This window comes from Bubalus kerabau, chromosome 16, assembly GCF_029407905.1.
Source record: "Bubalus kerabau isolate K-KA32 ecotype Philippines breed swamp buffalo chromosome 16, PCC_UOA_SB_1v2, whole genome shotgun sequence".
NCBI classification, from domain to species: Eukaryota; Metazoa; Chordata; class Mammalia; order Artiodactyla; family Bovidae; genus Bubalus; species Bubalus kerabau.
Window position 1 is genome coordinate 18,601,293 of NC_073639.1, and position 18,075 is coordinate 18,619,367.

At 46.2% G+C, this 18,075-nt stretch overlaps 1 protein-coding gene across 4 annotated transcripts in view; it reads right to left on the bottom strand.

Moving 5' to 3' along the window:
• The window catches only part of GAB1 (GRB2 associated binding protein 1), a 126,981-nt gene extending 113,244 nt beyond the window's left edge, over positions 1–13,737 (bottom strand). For all 4 annotated transcript variants that reach the window (XM_055550255.1, XM_055550253.1, XM_055550254.1 and 1 more), the window contains exon 1: positions 13,170–13,737. In XM_055550255.1, coding sequence (XP_055406230.1) covers positions 13,170–13,241 — 72 coding nt within the window. In that variant the 5' untranslated portion in view covers positions 13,242–13,737. The remainder of the gene's footprint in view (positions 1–13,169) is intronic.
• Between the last annotated feature and the right edge of the window lie 4,338 nt (positions 13,738–18,075).

Here is an 18,075-nt window from a genome sequence, read left to right on the forward strand (position 1 = left end):
AGCGACTCAGGAAGGATGGAGCCAGGCAGTGGACTGGCTATTGTAAAAATCCCGCAGAAAGGCCAAAAGACAGCTTAGGCAACACATAGGTCAAGAAGTCAAGAGATCTTTGGAAGATAAAACAGACAGGATTTGGTCACTGGGTGTGGAGAAGGAGAGAACAAAGAAAACCATCTGGTTTAAGCCGGAGGGCAGAGGAGGGTTGCAGGGAAGGTGGCATGACTGACATAGAGAGAGGGAACAGCAGGAGGACGAGAGGACAGATTTAGGGAGAGGATCGTGAGCACGGCTCTGCGTTGCTGTGGGGGTCGACGCAGTTAGGGATCTACTCACCCGTCAGAGCCAGGGATAAGGAGTGAGAAATGGGCTGCAATTGTACCTTTGAATTATCAGCACATAATTCAGGGACATTTCACTGGACGTTAAGATCCACAGATGGACTTAAAAAGGTTAGGAAACATGCAAGAAGAAAATAAGGTTTGTGCATCAGTTTGGAAGAATTCTAGGGACACTTCTGTTCAGTTACTAAGTCGTGTCCGACTCTGTGATCCCATGGTCTGCAGCACGCCAGGCCTCCCTGTCCATCACTGCCTCCTAGAGTTTGCTCAAACTCATTTCCATTGAGTCGGTGATGCCATCCAACCATCTCATCCTCTGTCATCCCCTTCTCCTCCCACCTTCAATCTTTCCCAGCATCAGGGTCTTTTCCAGTGAGTGGGCTCTTCACATCAGGTGGCCAAAATACTGGAGCTTCAGCTTCAGAATCAGTCCTTCCAATGAATATTCAGGATTGATTTCCTTTAAGATTGACCTCCTTGCTGTCCAAGGGACTCTCAAGAGTCTTCTCCAGCACCACAATTCAAAAGCATCAATTTTTATGGAAACTACTATATATAAAACAGATAACCAACAAGAACCTACTGTATAGTATGTGCAATGATACTTAATATCTTGTAATAACCTATAATGGGAAATAATTTGAAAAAGTATACATACATTCAATATATATAACTGAATCACTTTGCTGGAAAGTAACAAACCTGTAAATCAACTATACGTCATTAAAAAAAATACTGAACCACCACCATGATGTGGCCACAAGTCAGGCAGGAAAAAAAAAAAAAAGAATTCTGTGAAAACGAAGAACATAGAGCTATTACCAAATTTTCAAAAAGGTTCATTAACTCCCAATGGATGAAGAACTATTAACGGCATGACATGAGAGAAGAGATCAGCCAGGGCTAACTGGCACTAGAACCCTTAGGAGCACCAACACTTCCAGAAACCAGAGCCTGACATCAGGAAGGCACAGGGAAGAACATACTTTGAGAAGACGGACTGACCATCTCCAACAGTGAAGTCAAGAGTGCCATGAAAAATAAGAATTAAGTTCAGATCGGACTTCCCTGGTGGCCCAGTGGTTGAGAATCCATCTGCCAATTCAGGGGACACGAGTTCAGTCCCTGGTCCAGGAAGATGCCACACGCCGAGGGGCAACCAAGCCCATGTGCCACAACTACTGAGCCTGTATACCCGCAACTCCCGAAGCCCCAGAGCCCGTGCTCCGCAACAAGAGAAGCCACCAGAGTGAGAAGCCTGTGCTCCACAATGAAGAGTAGCCCCTGCTCACACAACCAGAGAAAGCCTGAGTGTAGCAACCAAGACCCAGAGCAGCCAGTAAGTAAATAAATAAAAATAAAATGTTCAGATCTAGTTCTGCTAGACTGGACAACCACAGGGGACCTTGGTGGGAATCAGTTAGATAAGAAGGGATGAAAAAGACCAGGGCTGTATCCCATTACGAGCTGAGCGGCACGTAAGGAAGAGGCAGCGGTCAAGTGGACATAACCCACCTGGGAGTCTGGCTGGGAAAGGGAGGAACAGAAGGAGTCTCACACTAGTCTCTCACAATCCCAACTCAGGGATTGAATCCTGGTGTCCTGAATCTTCTGCACTGACAAAGTGAAGTCGCTCAGTCGTGTCCGACTCTTTGCGACCCCATGGACTGTAGCCTGCCAGGTTCCTCTGTCCGTGGGATTCTCCAGGCAAGGGTACTGGAGTGGGTTGCCATTTCCTTCTCCAGGGGATCTTCCCAACCTAGGGATCGAACCCGGGTCTCCCACATTGCAGGCAGACGCCTTACCATCTGAGCCACCAGGGAAGCTTTGAAAACCGAATCCACCTTTTACGGTCCTGGTAAAATCTCTCTCGACCCCTTCATAAAACCTTCCTTGAGTCCTTGAACCCACCTCCCTCGGCTGAATTCTTCTAGAGCCTGGTACCACACATCACTGATCGTAGCATAATCTGCGTTACCCAGCGCCTTCTATGTCCCCAGCAGCACGTGAACTCCTGTAAGGTGGAGGCGGTGCGCTCTTGGGCCTCTCCTGAATTCCTCCCAAGGCCTTATTCTCAGCCAGCATTCCACCAAGGACTGCAGGGCCTGACCTCTGAAGTAAGAGATCTGGCCCTGCCAGAACAGCTGGTTAACTTGTATGACCTTGGACAAATCGATGAAGTCTCCCGGAGGCCAATTCCTGTAAAAAGAGGAGGCTGAACTCTCCGCTAGGGAAGAAGGAGATAAGTGTAATTGGGAAAGATACTCGATACAGCAGATTGTTTCTGTAACGCAAATCATAGAAAATAAAGCTGGATTAAAAACCACTGGACACTCAAATAACACGTGATAGAAAAATAGGCTAGAAAAGGTTGAGAAACATTGAACTAGATGATTTATAATTTCAGGCTTAAAATTTTCACAATCACTCGGTCATGCTATTCAAAAGACTGTGCCAGGTACCACACTGTGCACTTCAGACGCAGAGAACAAATGCCATCTTTGTCCTCTGGAAATTAATATCCTACTACAAACACCAAAGAATGATAGATGAAGCCATAATTTTCTTTGTAAATAGATCATGTGTACACATCTTCTACTGTGTAGACTATGGGTCATTATGAAAATCATCCAGAAAAAATTATGCTAAAACTATAAATACACCAGGTATGCTTTTCCCATTTGGACTATTTCACTGCTTAAATGAAGAGAAGGAAGAAAGAACACTGTTCTATAGCATGAATTTAATTTCATGCACTTTTGTTCAGAGGTAAATGACCTAGATGCCCTGGGAAGATTACTCAAATGGCTTTGGTTTTATGTAACAGCATCACCAGCTTCCCAGGTGGCTCAGTGGCTTCCCTGGTGGCTCAGATGGTAAGGCGTCTGCCTGCAATGTGGGAGACCCGGGTTCGATCCCTGGGTTGGGAAGATCCCTTGGAGAAGGAAATGGCAACCCACTCCAGTACCCTTGCCTGGAGAATCCCACGGACAGAGGAACCTGGCAGGCTACAGTCCATGGGGTCGCAAAGAGTCGGACACGACTGAGCGACTTCACTTTGTCAATGCAGAAGATTCAGGACACCAGGATTCAATCCCTGGGTTGGGAAGATCCCTGGTGTAGGAAATGGCCACTCATTTTCTTGCTTGGAAAATCCCACGGACAGCGGAACCTAGTGGGCTACAATCCATGGGGTCCCGAAAGAGTCAGACATGACTGAGCACGCAAGCACAACAGCATCACCAGGAACAAATTAACTTGTCAAATATTCCACATTCTTACTTGCTCAGTATTTCCTTTTACCTTTCCCCAACACTTCAACCATAAATCTGAAATCGTCAGGGAGAACTTGTAAAATCCAGTCCTCCTACACAACTTTGGGGTCAATTATAACCTTGCCAGAAGGTGTGTGTGTGTGTGTGTGTGTGTGTGTGTGTGACGACCCGCTCAGTCGGGTCCTACTCTGTGCGACCCCATGGACTGTGTAGCCCGCCAGGCTCCTCTCTCCATAGAATTCTCCAGGCAAGAATACTGGAGTGGGTTGCCATTCCCTTCTCCAGGGGATCTTCCTGAGCCAGTGATCAGACCTGGATCTCCTACATTGCTGGCTGATTCTTTACCATCTGAGTCACCAGAGAAGACCACTTCAAATACTACTTCCCTAGCCCAAGAGCCTTCTTCGTCAAGGTCTAGGTAACACCCATGGAATTCAAAACATTTGAGGTAGCATTTTACCAAGTGTCTCTCCTCTAAGAGACAAAGATTAAAGCATGTCTTTCCCCCAAATCAGGCAGTCATCCCCAATTAGAAGCATTTTGATCTTGGCTACGATGACTCTGGCTTAGGCACCGATGGGAATGTGTGAGGACTGGGGTGAGAAAGCACAGCAGGTACTTAATTCTTTAACTAGGTAGTCATTTCAGGGAGGAGTCCAGCTAGTCAGAAAGCAGCCTAACTGTATTACCCAACAGTAGTAACACCCCACTCCAGTACTCTCGCCTGGAAAACCCCACAGACGGAGGAGCCTGGTAGGCTGCAGTCCATGGGGTCGCGAAGAGTCAGACACGACTGAGTGACTTCACTTTCACTTTTCACTTTCATGCATTGGAGAAGGAAATGGCAACCCACTCCAGTGTTCTTGCCTGGAGAATCCCAGGGACGGGGGAGCCTGGTGGGTTGCCGTCTATGGGGTCGCACAGAGTCGGACACGACTGAAGCGACTTAACAGCAGCAGTAGCAGCAGTAACTAAAACGTGCATTTGGGGAGAGAAAAACAATCAACCTGCTGGCTGGAACACTCTGATTCCTAGTCTTGATTACCACGTAACAGAACATAAATAACTCCCCCCATTTCAGAGAAAAGGTAAAAAAACATGTGTGTAAGGATTTTGACCTGAATACTTTGTGGTGTTGGTGATGAGGCTTCTACTACAGAGGAAAAGTGGAAACAGAGGGGAGAGAGCAAGAGGGTTGCGATTCCTGGGGAAAGAGTGCTTTCCACCACGTGCCCACTTAAAAAAGTTAGCAGATAAAGTTCTATAGAAACGGGTAACGTAACTGATTAATTATGATAAACACTGAATATGAAATACTAATTACAGAATATCAAATGCAATAAAAATGACAACAAAGACAGAGTTCTCCATGCCCTGATGCTACTGCCCTGCATTCTGTATTTCACAAAAGCAAGCCTCAACTAAAATTATATTTACCTGCTTATTTATATAACAGCTAAATATCTCTAGGCAATAAAGACAAATATTCAATTTAACCAAGCAACAAGAAAGTCAGTTACAAACCCTTATTATTAATTAATATCCGCCCCCCCGCTTCCAACCAGACGATGAAAAGTAAAACGCAATTTTAATGTTTTCTTTTTCTATATGTGATATTCTTAAAGAACTATGTAAAAACCTTTTCCAAAAAATTTAAACGGCATGAGTCAAGACAAAGGAAAATAAATAAAAAGGGAAAAGAAAAACAATGAAGCAGGATAGTTAAAGCAAAGTTTAGTATTTTTCTTCCTTAAAAAAAAAATGACTAAAGAGTTTTACATTGAAGAGAAATGTTTGGACTGTCGGTATATTGTTTTTAATTCATGGAACAATGTAGCCATTTGTTTTTTTCCTTTTAGGACATTGTTTTGTTTTGAACACATAGGGAATTACCTAGGCCAAGTATGAATTCAAAGAAAAAAGCTGGGAGAAAAAAAAACTACCACCAAACGAAAAACTCGTGGTAAATTTGGCATTCTTTCCAGTGTATAAAAATAAAACTCAGTTTGGAAATATGATTAAAATCTCCGAAACACACAGAAAGAATAGTTAAAGAGTAGAAAAAAAAAATGTAAGATCACTCACATTTCCCCTCCTAGAAGCTCTATTTCTTTGCAATTCACATCTTCACATGCAGTTTGCATATAGTAGCTCTGCTAAAAACAACCACATGGAAAATTTTTGTACCAGATAACACTGCAGGACAGGGCTTGGCAGCTACAAGTTGTAATCAGAATGCTTCAAGGGCTAATGTAACCCAGATAACGACCAAGCATGCATTTCGGTGTGCAGAGTCTTAACTTTTTTTTTTTTTTAATAGCAGGCTGTGGGAGGGTCAAAAGCTATTGGGTTCTACTTTATATGCATTCAGCAATGAGAATTTTTCAGTAAAGGAGCATTTTGCTTCCATGAATAAAAGAATTGCTTAAAATATACAAGATTCTTTTCCAGTTAATGCATTCTTGTAGGAGGTGAGGTGCTCACACAGACAAGCCTAGAATGGGAAAAAGTTTTCCAGTTCCTAAAATGCCTTTCTCCAGTAACTCCACAGGCCTGCATCTTCATCTCCACTGCATTAGGGCTCCCCCAGCGTTGGCAAATGAAGAGGCTACTTATTTAAGGATCGCGGAAACCCATGATATAATGAGCCACTTTTCCCCAAGAGTAATCTAAAGAAGAAAAGAAAGCTGATTTTATTTATGCCTGTTGCCTAAGAGGGGGAGCAGAAAGAGACCTGGGTCTCGATAAGTTTCCTGTACATTCGTGGACTGAGAGAGAGGCACTGAAGCCTTGTGACTTCAATCCAAGTTCAAGTGGCAGATTCAGATGGAGCTCTCACTTGGGGGAAGTGAGCCACCATATTAATGCAAGGAATGTGAAATGGGAGAAACCCTTCCATCCACAGTCAGGAGGGGGGTTCGTGTGATCCAATGGGGTTATTCTCTTTTCCTCCAACGCTGGCTGGCACTCACACAGCTGAGCTAAGATGGCTTCCAAAGTCCAAAATAAGACGCTAGCCCAAGGCAGCCTGGGCCCTCCCGCGGGAACCCTGAGGCAAATGAATCAAAGGCTCTTTTATTCTCCCTCCCACCAGAACATGCTCCCTCTCTGTTGTAAATGAAATGCTTGCCAGCATGAATTATTTAGTTCCAAACAGACATAAAGAAATCTTAAATAACACATGTCCCTAGGAATTTTAATAAGTTCAGGTGACGGACAAGTGGAGCTGTTGGGTTTGTTTCTCGCCTGGGATAGAAAATTCACTGGTGGTCAGGAGCCCATCAGCAGCATGAGGTCACGGCAGAAACTGAAACTTCTCAAACTGCAAGTTACAGCTGACGTCCAAACTCCACGCGTGAAACGGAGGTGCTCCGTCCTTCTCGCTGGGATGTCTGCACTCCAAACCAAGTGCCTATTCTTCCTTTCAAGCCAGGCTTCCCTTCTGATTTTGCTATTTCTGTCAGCAGCACCTGGATTCTTCCAAGAATAGACCCTGAAATTCACTCATGAGGTCTTCCCTGACTGGCTCCACCTCCCTCCCCTCTAGTCTGAACTCTTAAGCAGTTACTGCCTGTATCAACCACTTGACAATTCATCCTATATGGCCTTATAAACATAGCTCCTGTAAAACGACTGAAAGGAACATGCATTTACAGCTTGTCTTCACAAAGATTAGAAACTTCTTACGAGAAGGGATTAGGCCTTTCCCTCTGCTGGATACCACACAAGGCAGATTTACAAAAGCTCCAGAGATACCTCTTTATTAATTCAGTCAACAGACACTTGGTGAGCCTTCACTCTGAACAGACACAGCACCCACCTCAGGCACTCGGCAGCCTTGGGCTCAGTTTAAGCCTTCATTCCATTAAGGGAAGGGCTGGAGGGTCCCCAAAGAATTCTGCTTCTGCAGTTCTAATATATATACCATTTAAGATGAACAAGAAATTAAGATTTATTTCCCCCCAAAAGGAGGCCTATTGAGAAGCTCCGCATCTGCCCCTCCCTCCCAAGGAAACATCTGAGAAAAGGAACATTAGATGCTAAGAGAATTTAGAATGAAAGATGTGTTGCCCACTCCTTCCCCATTTTACAGATAAGGAAACTGAGAATCAGAAGTTCACACGAGGATCCAAAGGTCTTGTGAATAGTGGCAAAACTCTGGCGAATTCTGGGTCCTGACACTCAGTCAAGGGTTCCTTTTACCATAGCACAATTTACCCAAAACCTTTCAAAAATAAAGTATTAATCCACCTGCTAAGGTGTCCCTTCTCGTGTGGTAGTCTCTATAAGAAAACAGAGAGTGCTGGCACTTACTCTTAGACATCCTCAACCTGAAAATCATCAAGACTTTATCTACATACTTTTTATGTCCTCTCCAAAATATGGAAATTTTCTTAGTCTTAAAACCGCTTTGTCATTTTATTTCTTTCATATTCTTTAAGCAGACCTGTTATGGCAAATCACACTGAAATAACCAATTCTCCTGTCAACCAGATTATCCAAGCATAATTCTTGCCACATTGTTGTATCTGTTCAAAGATGATCAATTAAAAAAAATTAAAAACAGAATTCTAAAACTACCCTCCACATGGATACACCTTCCTAAGAGTAATTTTGAATCCCAAGAGACAACAGTCAGATATAGGGAACTGGCAACTCTTATCACTAATCCCAGGCACAACAAAGAATTAACTATCATTAACTTTCATAAGGCTTCCCTGATGGCTCAGCAGTGAAGAATCTGTCTGCCAGTGCAAGAGACTCAGGTTTGATCCCTGGGTCAGGAAGATCCCCTGGAAAAGGAAATGGCAACCCACTCCAATATTCTTGTCTAGAGAATCCCATGGACAGAGGAGCCTGGTGGGCTAGGTCCATGGGGTCACGAAGAGTCGGACACGACTGAGCGACTAAACAACAGCAACTTTCATAAAGACTTAATGTAATTGCTAGTTGATGATCTTTGCTACTAGAAATAAATTTCCTGCATTACTGGAAAAGGTAAAAAGAAAACATTCAAAATCTGAATGTTCACTAACGTGAGGATTGCAGGAAAAAATTTCCTTCAAAAGAACCATGATGCTCCTTCAGTCACCGTAAGCAAAGACTTCAGAATCGGTTGACTGCTACTGAGGATTGCCAGAAAAGGGCAGGAAGAGCTTTCAGACATCATGGTCCTCTTTTTGTGGTGACACTCCTGAGCAGGGACCTTAGCTCAGCTCCTCGGTTGTCCCTGAACAAGGAGATGCTGCTATTTTGCCTTCTCCATGCCTCTCTCTTCCATGTAAGTTGGCAGGTGCCCACCCAGAGGAAGATGCTATTTCTGTTTCTAAGCCCCTTCCCAGAACCACATGTCCAGACAGAAACCATCGTACAAACTGACAGCTGAAGAGCGGAGTCCAAGCTGGGTATAGATTACACACCCAAGAACCAGCTGAGGTCCTGCTCCCCAGCTGGCTGGCCTCTAGCAGGCCACCTCACCCTGGCCCAGATGCAGGCTCTCTTACTGAGAGCGCACATCAGCCTAAGGTGGACAGCTGGCCTGTGGAGGAGCCCAAACTTGGTGTCCAGGCTTGAAGCGGGCCATAGGGAAGCTCCCCCTGCAGAGATAGGGGGATGGCCAGCTGGCTTGAAGCAGTCCTTTGTTTTCAAGACTTACCTTTTATCTCAGCAACAATTTCAACTGCTGATGAAAATTCATCATTAGTTCAAATGGTTGATTTGTCTTTAAACAACTCTTTAAAAATCTGAGTGCCGCTGTTGAGTGTATACTATCAAGATTTTACTTGGTTTCTATAACCTTGGTGACATTGATCTGTATGTGATTCTATGCAGGTCCCTAGCAGAGGAAGAAAACAGCTGTTTAATACATAAGACAGGACAAAAACAGCAACACAGGAGCAGCAAAACTAACAGAAAGCAGAAAAATCTTCACTTCCATTCTATATTTAAAAAATACAGAGGATGAAGCACATACAAGAGGTTCTTACCCTTTTGCAAATAAATATAGAAAGAAAAAGAGAGACAAAAAGCCTGGAGAGGGATTCCTGGATGGCGCAGTGGACAAGAATCCACCTATCAGTGTAGGAGACACGGGTTCAATCCCTCATCCAGGAAGATCCCAAATACCACAGAACAACTAAGCCCAGGCACCACAACTATTGAGCCTGTGCTCTGGAGCCTGAGAGTCTCAACTACTGAGCCGATGTGCTGCAACCACTGAAGCCTGCGCCCCTAGAGCCCATGTTCTGCAATAAGAGAAGCCATCACAGCAAGAAGCCCCCGCACCACAACTGGGGAGTTGCCCCAGCACTCTTCAAGAAGAGAAAGCCCTTGCAGCAACAAAGACCCAGCACAGCCAAAAATAAACAAACCAATAAAATTAGTTTAAACATATAGCTGGAGAATCTGCTCCCTAGTCTTTTTCTTCCTATCTTTCATGCTACTGTCCCACTCTTTAGGAAATTCAAGAAAAACTTCCATAGCAGATGAACATACTAGTATGCAAAAACAATGCTGCTGACTAATAAAAAAAAAGCAAACATAAAATGGAGTTGTAAGTAGAATGCATTGGGGCCATAACTTGAGGTGACTTTGGAGATAAAACTAAAACAATATTTTGTCACTTAAAAGCCCTGATGGACTCTCTTAATCAATGCTTGAACTACTCATAAATATTAGAAAACAGTGAGACAACTATCAAAGTCCTCTGGGCCAAGTGTTCCCCCCCTAAAATCAATGCCCAAACTCCCTGAAGTCTCGTTTAGCGATTATGGTACCAGGAAGTCAAGATATCTTATCACAGAGAATTTGTTCATTCACAACCATTATCAAGCAACATTTTGCCTATTGGGTGGTCAACAATGTTTCCTTTCGTCCAGAAAATAAAGATTTTACATGAAAACCAAACCCAGTAGAGGAGATGCAAGTATATATATATATATATGCCTATATCTTTGAGGGGTAAAGGTGTATTAGCCAAAACTATCTATACTGAATATCAAGCCAAACAGCAATCATCTGGAAATGTCAAAATCTTCTGGGCAATCAACTTGACAGTGCAAATATAAGACAAGCCTCAATTTAGCTGATAAGACTCCAGTAACTCTCTTGGACCCCTCAATTTTGGTAGCCACCCTCTCCACAGTCTCCCTGGGCTGTATCCATGGACTGATTAGTGTGGAAAGAAAACCCTAGTGCCCTGCCTCTCTCAGCTGTTAGGTATATTCTGCCCTCAGTCGACAACAATTGAGGAAGCCCACTGTTCCTCTGAAGTATCCTATGATTTCAGTCTACATGTGCTTGCTCCTGAAAACATCTATGAAATGGCCATAGGGCTCAACTTGGGCACACAATTAGAAAGCACGTGGAGTTGCCAGCTTTCTTTTCTTTCTTTTAAATTAATTTATTTATTTTAATTGGAGGCTAATTACTTTACAATATTGTGGTGGGTTTTGCCATACATTGACATGAATCTGGCTTCCTTTTCTACATACGCTTGTCTTGAGCTTCCTTTTCTACATATGCTTGTCCTGTATTTCTTCAGCACTGCACCTCTGATCCACAGTCCACTCTTCCTTGCATGTTATATCCACAGACTCACAGAAAGTCATAACCTGAAAGGTCCTATCCACATGACCCAGCCTGAGCACCACTTAAACTTGGTAAGAGGCGTTAACCTTTTAAAGATCAGGCAGGCAGGCAGATCTGGGTTCAAATCCTGCTTCTGGTACACTCTGGTTCTGTAGATTGTGTTCTCATGTGTTAAAACAGATAATAACTGCCTCATAAAACTGTTGTAATGATCAGATGAAATATTAAAATTCTTAAATTGAGAATTTCTATTTTCTTGGTCCCAGTTAAGATGTAATTGTTGGGGCTGATTTTTTTTGTAGTACATTAAATTGCAAGCCCAAGAGACAAGGGTTTTTTCCTACTGGGTTTTTTTGTTTTTTAATTTTATGGTCCCTAGTGTGGCACCTTTTGAGAGAGCCATAAACCAAACATGTGAAAGAACGCATTAAATCTCTATTACCACTACCTATTCCAGCTAATGTAGTGGTCTTTAGTTTCCCCAAGAATCAATCATTTCCTAAACTGTACCTTCTCAAAACAAATACATCAAACCACACCCTCTCCCCACATACATGCAACACATATACACAGAACTCCCAGCTGAAAAACACACTGCCTCTCGCCCCAACTTTTAGAATAAAGTTACCATATTTACCAGAATACTTGGGCAAACTGTGATGGATGGAGAGAGGGGATTTGGAAGAATTTTAAAAATCTCTGAAGAACATCCTTTAGGATTTGTGGCATCAAATCCTTAAAGGAGAACTACTTGCCTATAGCAAATTCTGGCAGCAAGTAAACCAGAAACTCACTGGTGAGTTGTGGGCGAAGTTAAATATTGCACTTCACTCCGTTCTATGCAAGCAAATAGTGAGTAACAGGGCTACCTCGAGCTCTCGCATTGGGTGTAGACATCCTTCCACAAGAAACAGGGTCCATTATTACTCTCCCCGTTGGCAAATTTATATTTAAGGGGGCACATATTGTGCTTTTGAGACATACTTTACTAGACAAATATTTGCTCCATAAGCCAGGGCAACGGTGTCATTTCTTTTCTTTGCAGGGGGCAGAGACAGAAGAATCAATGGGGGAGAAGAGGCTAAGATCCCAGACTCCCCCAAAAGGACACAGACTTCCGCTGCAGTAACGTTGGTTCTTTCAAGGAATATTTCCCCTAACGGCTAAAACGGCTTAACACATAATCAGCATCTTGTATCAATTACACAAACACCACGAAGCAACTCTGGTGGCCTGGGAAAGGACCATAACACACAGAACTCCTAACTGGCCTCGTCTGTCCCCTCCCACGGGGTTTGACAGCGTGTCCAAGACGCCCGAACACCAGCCATCAGGCTCCCCCCAGCGCCCTCCTCTCGCAGCAAACTGCCAAGGCTCTCGGGCCAAACTCCAACGTCCCTCGATTCAAAACCGAGAAAGTGTGAACCCCGCTAAGCAAACGGTAGGGCGCGTAATAACTTTTTTTTTTCTTTTCCGTGGAGCGGATTGGAGATGCTCGGCTCTAACGCCAACTTCCCAGGTCTCCCGTCCGCTTTCCGCAACCATCCCGTGGGGAAGGCGGGAGGGAGGGCGGACCAAAGAGAGGGCTGATGAGTTTTAATACCTCCGTGGTTTTCCCAGTGCGGGAAATTTACTACACAACAGCCCCTGAGAATTCCGTGCAGGTCTAACGAAAGGAGAATGCTCTCCCCCTCGCCCCTGCTAAAAGGAACAATAAAAACACGCAGCAGGCGCTCAGCTGGCCATACCAGGCCTTCCTAAGGGCCGATGGAGAAAGAAATTTCTCCAGTGTGCAATCTGGAGAAAGAAAGATGCCTGGCCAAGCGGAGGCCCGGGCATGAGTGTCCAGCCTGGGTCCCCAGCCTGCCGGGGAAAGGGCCTACAGGGAACGGATGGGGACTAAAGAGAAGGAGCAGTCGGCACGCGAGCCGCCCGGGGAGGGTAACGGCGGCCGAGCTCTACTTACATAACGCTTCAACTTTTTCTCCGGGGGGGACTTGCGGAGCCATCCCGAGCAGACCACTTCGCCGCCGCTCATGGTGCGCGCCTTTCGGGCTCTGGGCCCGGCGCGCTCCCGACACCTTCGACGCCGGACGGCCGTGCAGCTGCTGGGACCTCGCTCTCCCGCGGCGCACCCCAGGCGGACGGGGCGGGCCGGCTCCGCGGCGCTCTGGCTCTTGGCGTTCGAGTTTCTTCCCCGCAGGCAGGTCCGCGGACGTGAGTAGAAGCGGGCACAGCCGCCGAGGCCGACACCTCGGGGCAGGGGCCGCGGCCGGGCCGAAGATGCCCAGGCCTCCCTTCAGTGCACCCGCCCGGCCGCCTCCTCTGCGCTCCGGCTCCACGGGACTCTGCCCCGGCGCGGAGCCCGAGCCTCGGCCCCCTGCGCTCCGCCCCCTCGGGACGGGACCTCCCAGAGCGCACTCCGAGACAGACACGACGCTGCACGCGCGCACACACACAGTCTCACACGCTCATACACACACAATGCCCCCGCGCAGTGCCCACTCCGACTGGCCAGCTCTAGGTTTCGCTGCGCTTGGCGCTATCCCCTCCTTCCTCCTTCTGGAGGTAGGGTGGGTCACTTCCCCGAGGCGCCCGGACCGCGGCGAGGAAAGGGAAAGCCGCGAGGGTCCCGTGGTCAGCGGGCGCAGGGCTGGTCCCGGGCCACGGAGGGAGCCGCCGGCTCGGCGTCGCTGGGCAGAGTGCAGGTCCCGCCGAAGGGTGGGTCCGCGCTGGCCGCCGCCGCGGGAGAGAGAAAGCAGAGGGCAGCAGAAGAACGAGGCACTGGGCTGCTCGGCGGCGGGGACCAAGACCACCGTCCCGTCCCCTAGCGCTGCTCCTGCGCCGCCTCCCCCACCCCAGGGCGCGCGGCAGGTTCTGGGCGGCCCGGCCCCCGGCCCCGATCCCTCCCTCTCCCGGCCTCGGCTCCCTCTTCCTCTCTTTCCTCCTCCCCTTCCCACGTTCGGGCCGGCTCCGGTTTCTGCCCAGACTTTCTCTGAAACTCCGCCGGAGCGCTTCCAGCCAAAACAACAAGGGCCAGGGAGGAGGAGACGCGCGGAGGGAGGGAGCGAGCGAGGGAGGGCGCGGGAGTCCGAGAGGCACCCTGGGATCTGTAGTTCGGGACGCTGGCGAGGGGTCCTCGGCGCCCCCGGCGGCCGTGGATCCCGGAGCCCCCCGCGGGATGGTCGCCAAGGAAGGCGGCGAAGCCTCGCCGAGGGTAACGCCGCACCATCTCGGGTTCCCGGGCGACCGAGGAACATTCGAAGGTTCAAGTCTGTGGATTGCCATCTTGGCTCAGCCGAGTGTCAGTTCGGAGTTTGTACTGTGCGGGAGATCGGGAGTTGGGGGCGGGGAAGGGGGGGGGGGCGCGGGTACTTGACAGCGTGGAAAGCGAAACAGCCTGGAGGAAGACCGCGCGCCCTGGAGAGTCTGCGATCCCGGGGTTTCTGCCCGCAAGACTGAAGGGCAGAGACCAGGAGGGCGAGGTCGCTGGAAGCGCGCCAAGGCGACCAGCCTGCAGGGGCGGTCAGAAGGAGACCCTCCCGGACTGGTGTGTGCTGGTCCCCGGAGCAGCCTTGCCTGAGTGGTGGGAGCGCTTAGTGGACCCAAAGAATTCAGTTGAATCTATCTCATTTTGAAGCCTTACACTCCCTCCATTTGTGGCCAGTTTCTTCCACTTGCCTTGGCTTTTATTTAAAATCAACCCTTGGGGTGTTGGACCAGAACAGGGCAACTTCACTGGATGTCCTAATTCTATTTGTTTTCTTGTGTGTGTTTTACAATGACTGTGATACCTGGTCCTGAGATTAACACGATCCTGTAAGAGAAATATCTTTTCCAATGTATTTATGAGAAACAAAGCCCCCAGACAGATTTTGGAACGTACTGTAAATAATCAGATAAAAGTGCCAAACGTTTCTGGAAAAAATAACCTCAGGCGTGTTCTTGTTAATACAACATTCATATTCAGGAGTTCCTCTTGAGTTTGAAAATGTTATACAGTTGTAGTAGGAAATTAGGTGCTGGGGTGGTGACAAATAAAGGTCCCTGCACTCAGAGCGGTGACATTTGTGTGGTGGCATAAGATAGTTAACAGGGGTCAACCCAAGTACAGATTGTGATAAATGTGCCCTGGGAGAAATTGGAAGAATAATAAGGGTGGAACTAGGTCAGATACTAGGGGAGAAGTCTTCCTTAAAGAGGCAGCTAGCCAGAGATGTGAAAGATGTTGTAAAGATGTTGCCTTGTGAAACGATCAAAGGGATAACCATAAGGAGGACTGAGAGAGAAAGAACAACCCAGGGGGCTCATTGTTTTTCTTAAATGTTAGAATACAAGTGAGTGTAATTTTTATGGCAGCTAATAAAGCGAAGCAATTTTTATGTGAACTCGGGTTTTACCACAAGCCATCCATATGAAAATAAATCACTAAATTTGTTTTCCACTTTTACCACAAGCAGTGTGTCTGTATACAGACTGAGTCAAAGTATTTCAAATTAGCATGGCAGAGACCGGTTCACTCTTTCATAGTTAACTGTTTCCTAGATAATTTACCACTTCCTCCACTCCTTTTATTTTAAAGTTCTTTTTTAAAAATTGAAGTATAGAGAAGGAAATGGCAACCCACTCCAGTATTCTTGCCTGGAAAATCCCATGGACAGAGGAGCCTGGCAGGCTACAGTCCACAGGGTTGCAAAGAGTGGGACACAACTTAGCCACTAAACAACAACAAAACAATTAATTTACAATGTTGTGTTAGTTTCGGGTGTATAGCACAGTGATTCAGTTAAACATATGTATGTGTGTGTATGTATGTATATATATATATATGTGTGTGTGTGTATTCATATTCTTTTTAATGGAAAATTGTAATGCAGTCATCCCTCTGTATCCTTGGGGAATTGGTTCCAGGACCCCTCCCATACCAAAATTTTCTGATGCTCAAGTCCCTTGTATAAAATGGTATAGTATTTGCATGTAACCTAAACACATCTTTCTGTATACTTTAAATCATTTCTAGATTACTTATAAGACCTAATACAATGTACATGCTATGTAAATAGTTGCTGCTGCTGCTGCTGCTAATCACTTCAGTGGTGTCCGACTCTGTGCGACCCCATAGACGGCAGCCCACCAGGCTCCGCCATCCCTGGATTCTCCAGGCAAGAACACTGGAGTGGGTTGCCATTCCCTTCTCCATTGCATGAAAGTGAAAAGTGAAAGTGAAGTTGCTCAGTCGTGTCCAACTCTGAGCGACCCCACGGACTGCAGCCTACCAGGCTCCTCTGTACATGGGATTTTCCAGGCAAGAGTACTGGAGTGGGGTGCCAGTGCCATCATACAGCAAATTCAAGTGCTGCTTTTTGAAACTTTCTAGATTTTTTTTTCCCGGAATATTTCCTACCCAATGTTGGTGGAGGAATCCAAAGATCTAGAGGGTCAACTGTATGTATATCATGTACTACTTTGGAATGTTCCAATAATTTTTTCCATTATTTCAAATAAGGGATTGAATTAACTAATTTCCATGTAAGAAACCAGGGACTTCCCTGGTGGTCCAATGGCTAAGACTCCTCATTTCCAATGCAGGAGGCCCCCAGGGTTCAATCCCTGGGCAGAGAACTAGATCCAACATGCCTCAACTACGAGCTGCAACTGACAAGAGCCCGCATGCTGCAGCTGAGACCCAGCAGAGGCAAATATATATATATAGTTAAGAAACAATCATTAAGTATTTTCCCCTATGTTCATTTATGTTATTTCCAGATAAATAAATGAGGAGAAGTTGGAGATAAATACATCTTCATGTATGTGTGTTAAAAAGGAAATTGGCTTTATGTTGACATGATATGCCATTTTTAGATTATTAAATTTTAAATTATTAAATTTACATCTTTATATGTTAAAAAGTATGCTGGAAAACACTATTACACATCAGTATCTTAAATTTCATGCATACAACACAGACTCATGGAATGTCTTTGTATGTACAAGTTCTTGAGGACCCAGGATATAAAGAGAGGTTACCAAACCTATTACTTCACCCCTTTGTCCTAGAGAAGAGCATTTTGCTAGTAATCAGCCCCTTAACTTCAACAATACAGTTGATAAATGCTGTGAATGAAAAGCAAAGAGTCTCAGCGGGGCTCTTCCCTCTGGGAGAAGCGTGAGTAGGTGGGGAAAGACTTCCCTGAGGAATAGACTTAACTCTGATCTTCAAGATGAGTAGAAGTGGCCTAGCCAAGCAGCAGAGAAGACTACTGCAGACAACAGAGAAGCTGTCAGATGCCCAGGTCCTCGGGCTGGAAGAAATGCCTGGGAACCCGAAGGAAGGCAGCGGGTAGGCAAGTGAGAGGGACATTGGACTGGGTGAAGGGACAGACGTGGGCAGGAGACAGAGTGTGCAGATGCTTGGAGATGGTCTTAGGGTTTAGATGTTTTCCTCGGAGCAAATGACCGTTGTCACCTTCCGTGATCTTCAAATCACCGTAGACCATCACTCCTTCATGGACTCTGTCTCACCTCCAGCAGCAGACTTGCCAATCGCACCATTTTCCAACTTGATCTTTCAAGTTCTTCCTTGCTGATACCTCTGCTTTTCCATGACCCACCAGACCCCTCCGTCTTACACTCACCCCTTTTTCCAGGTTGAATTTTGTCGTCCACAAAACATGTCATCCAAATATCGTGCTTCCAACCCACAAAGCCCCAACCCTGGGTGAACCCGACTGTACTTCCTCTGACACTGAAACAGCCAAGTGTGGTTGGAGCAAGTTAAGCAACAGAATGAGCAATGTCACCATAAATTCAGATTCAGTGACTTCAAATAGATCCTCGTCTCTCTGCAGGGGCAGATCTTTGTTTTCTGGAAC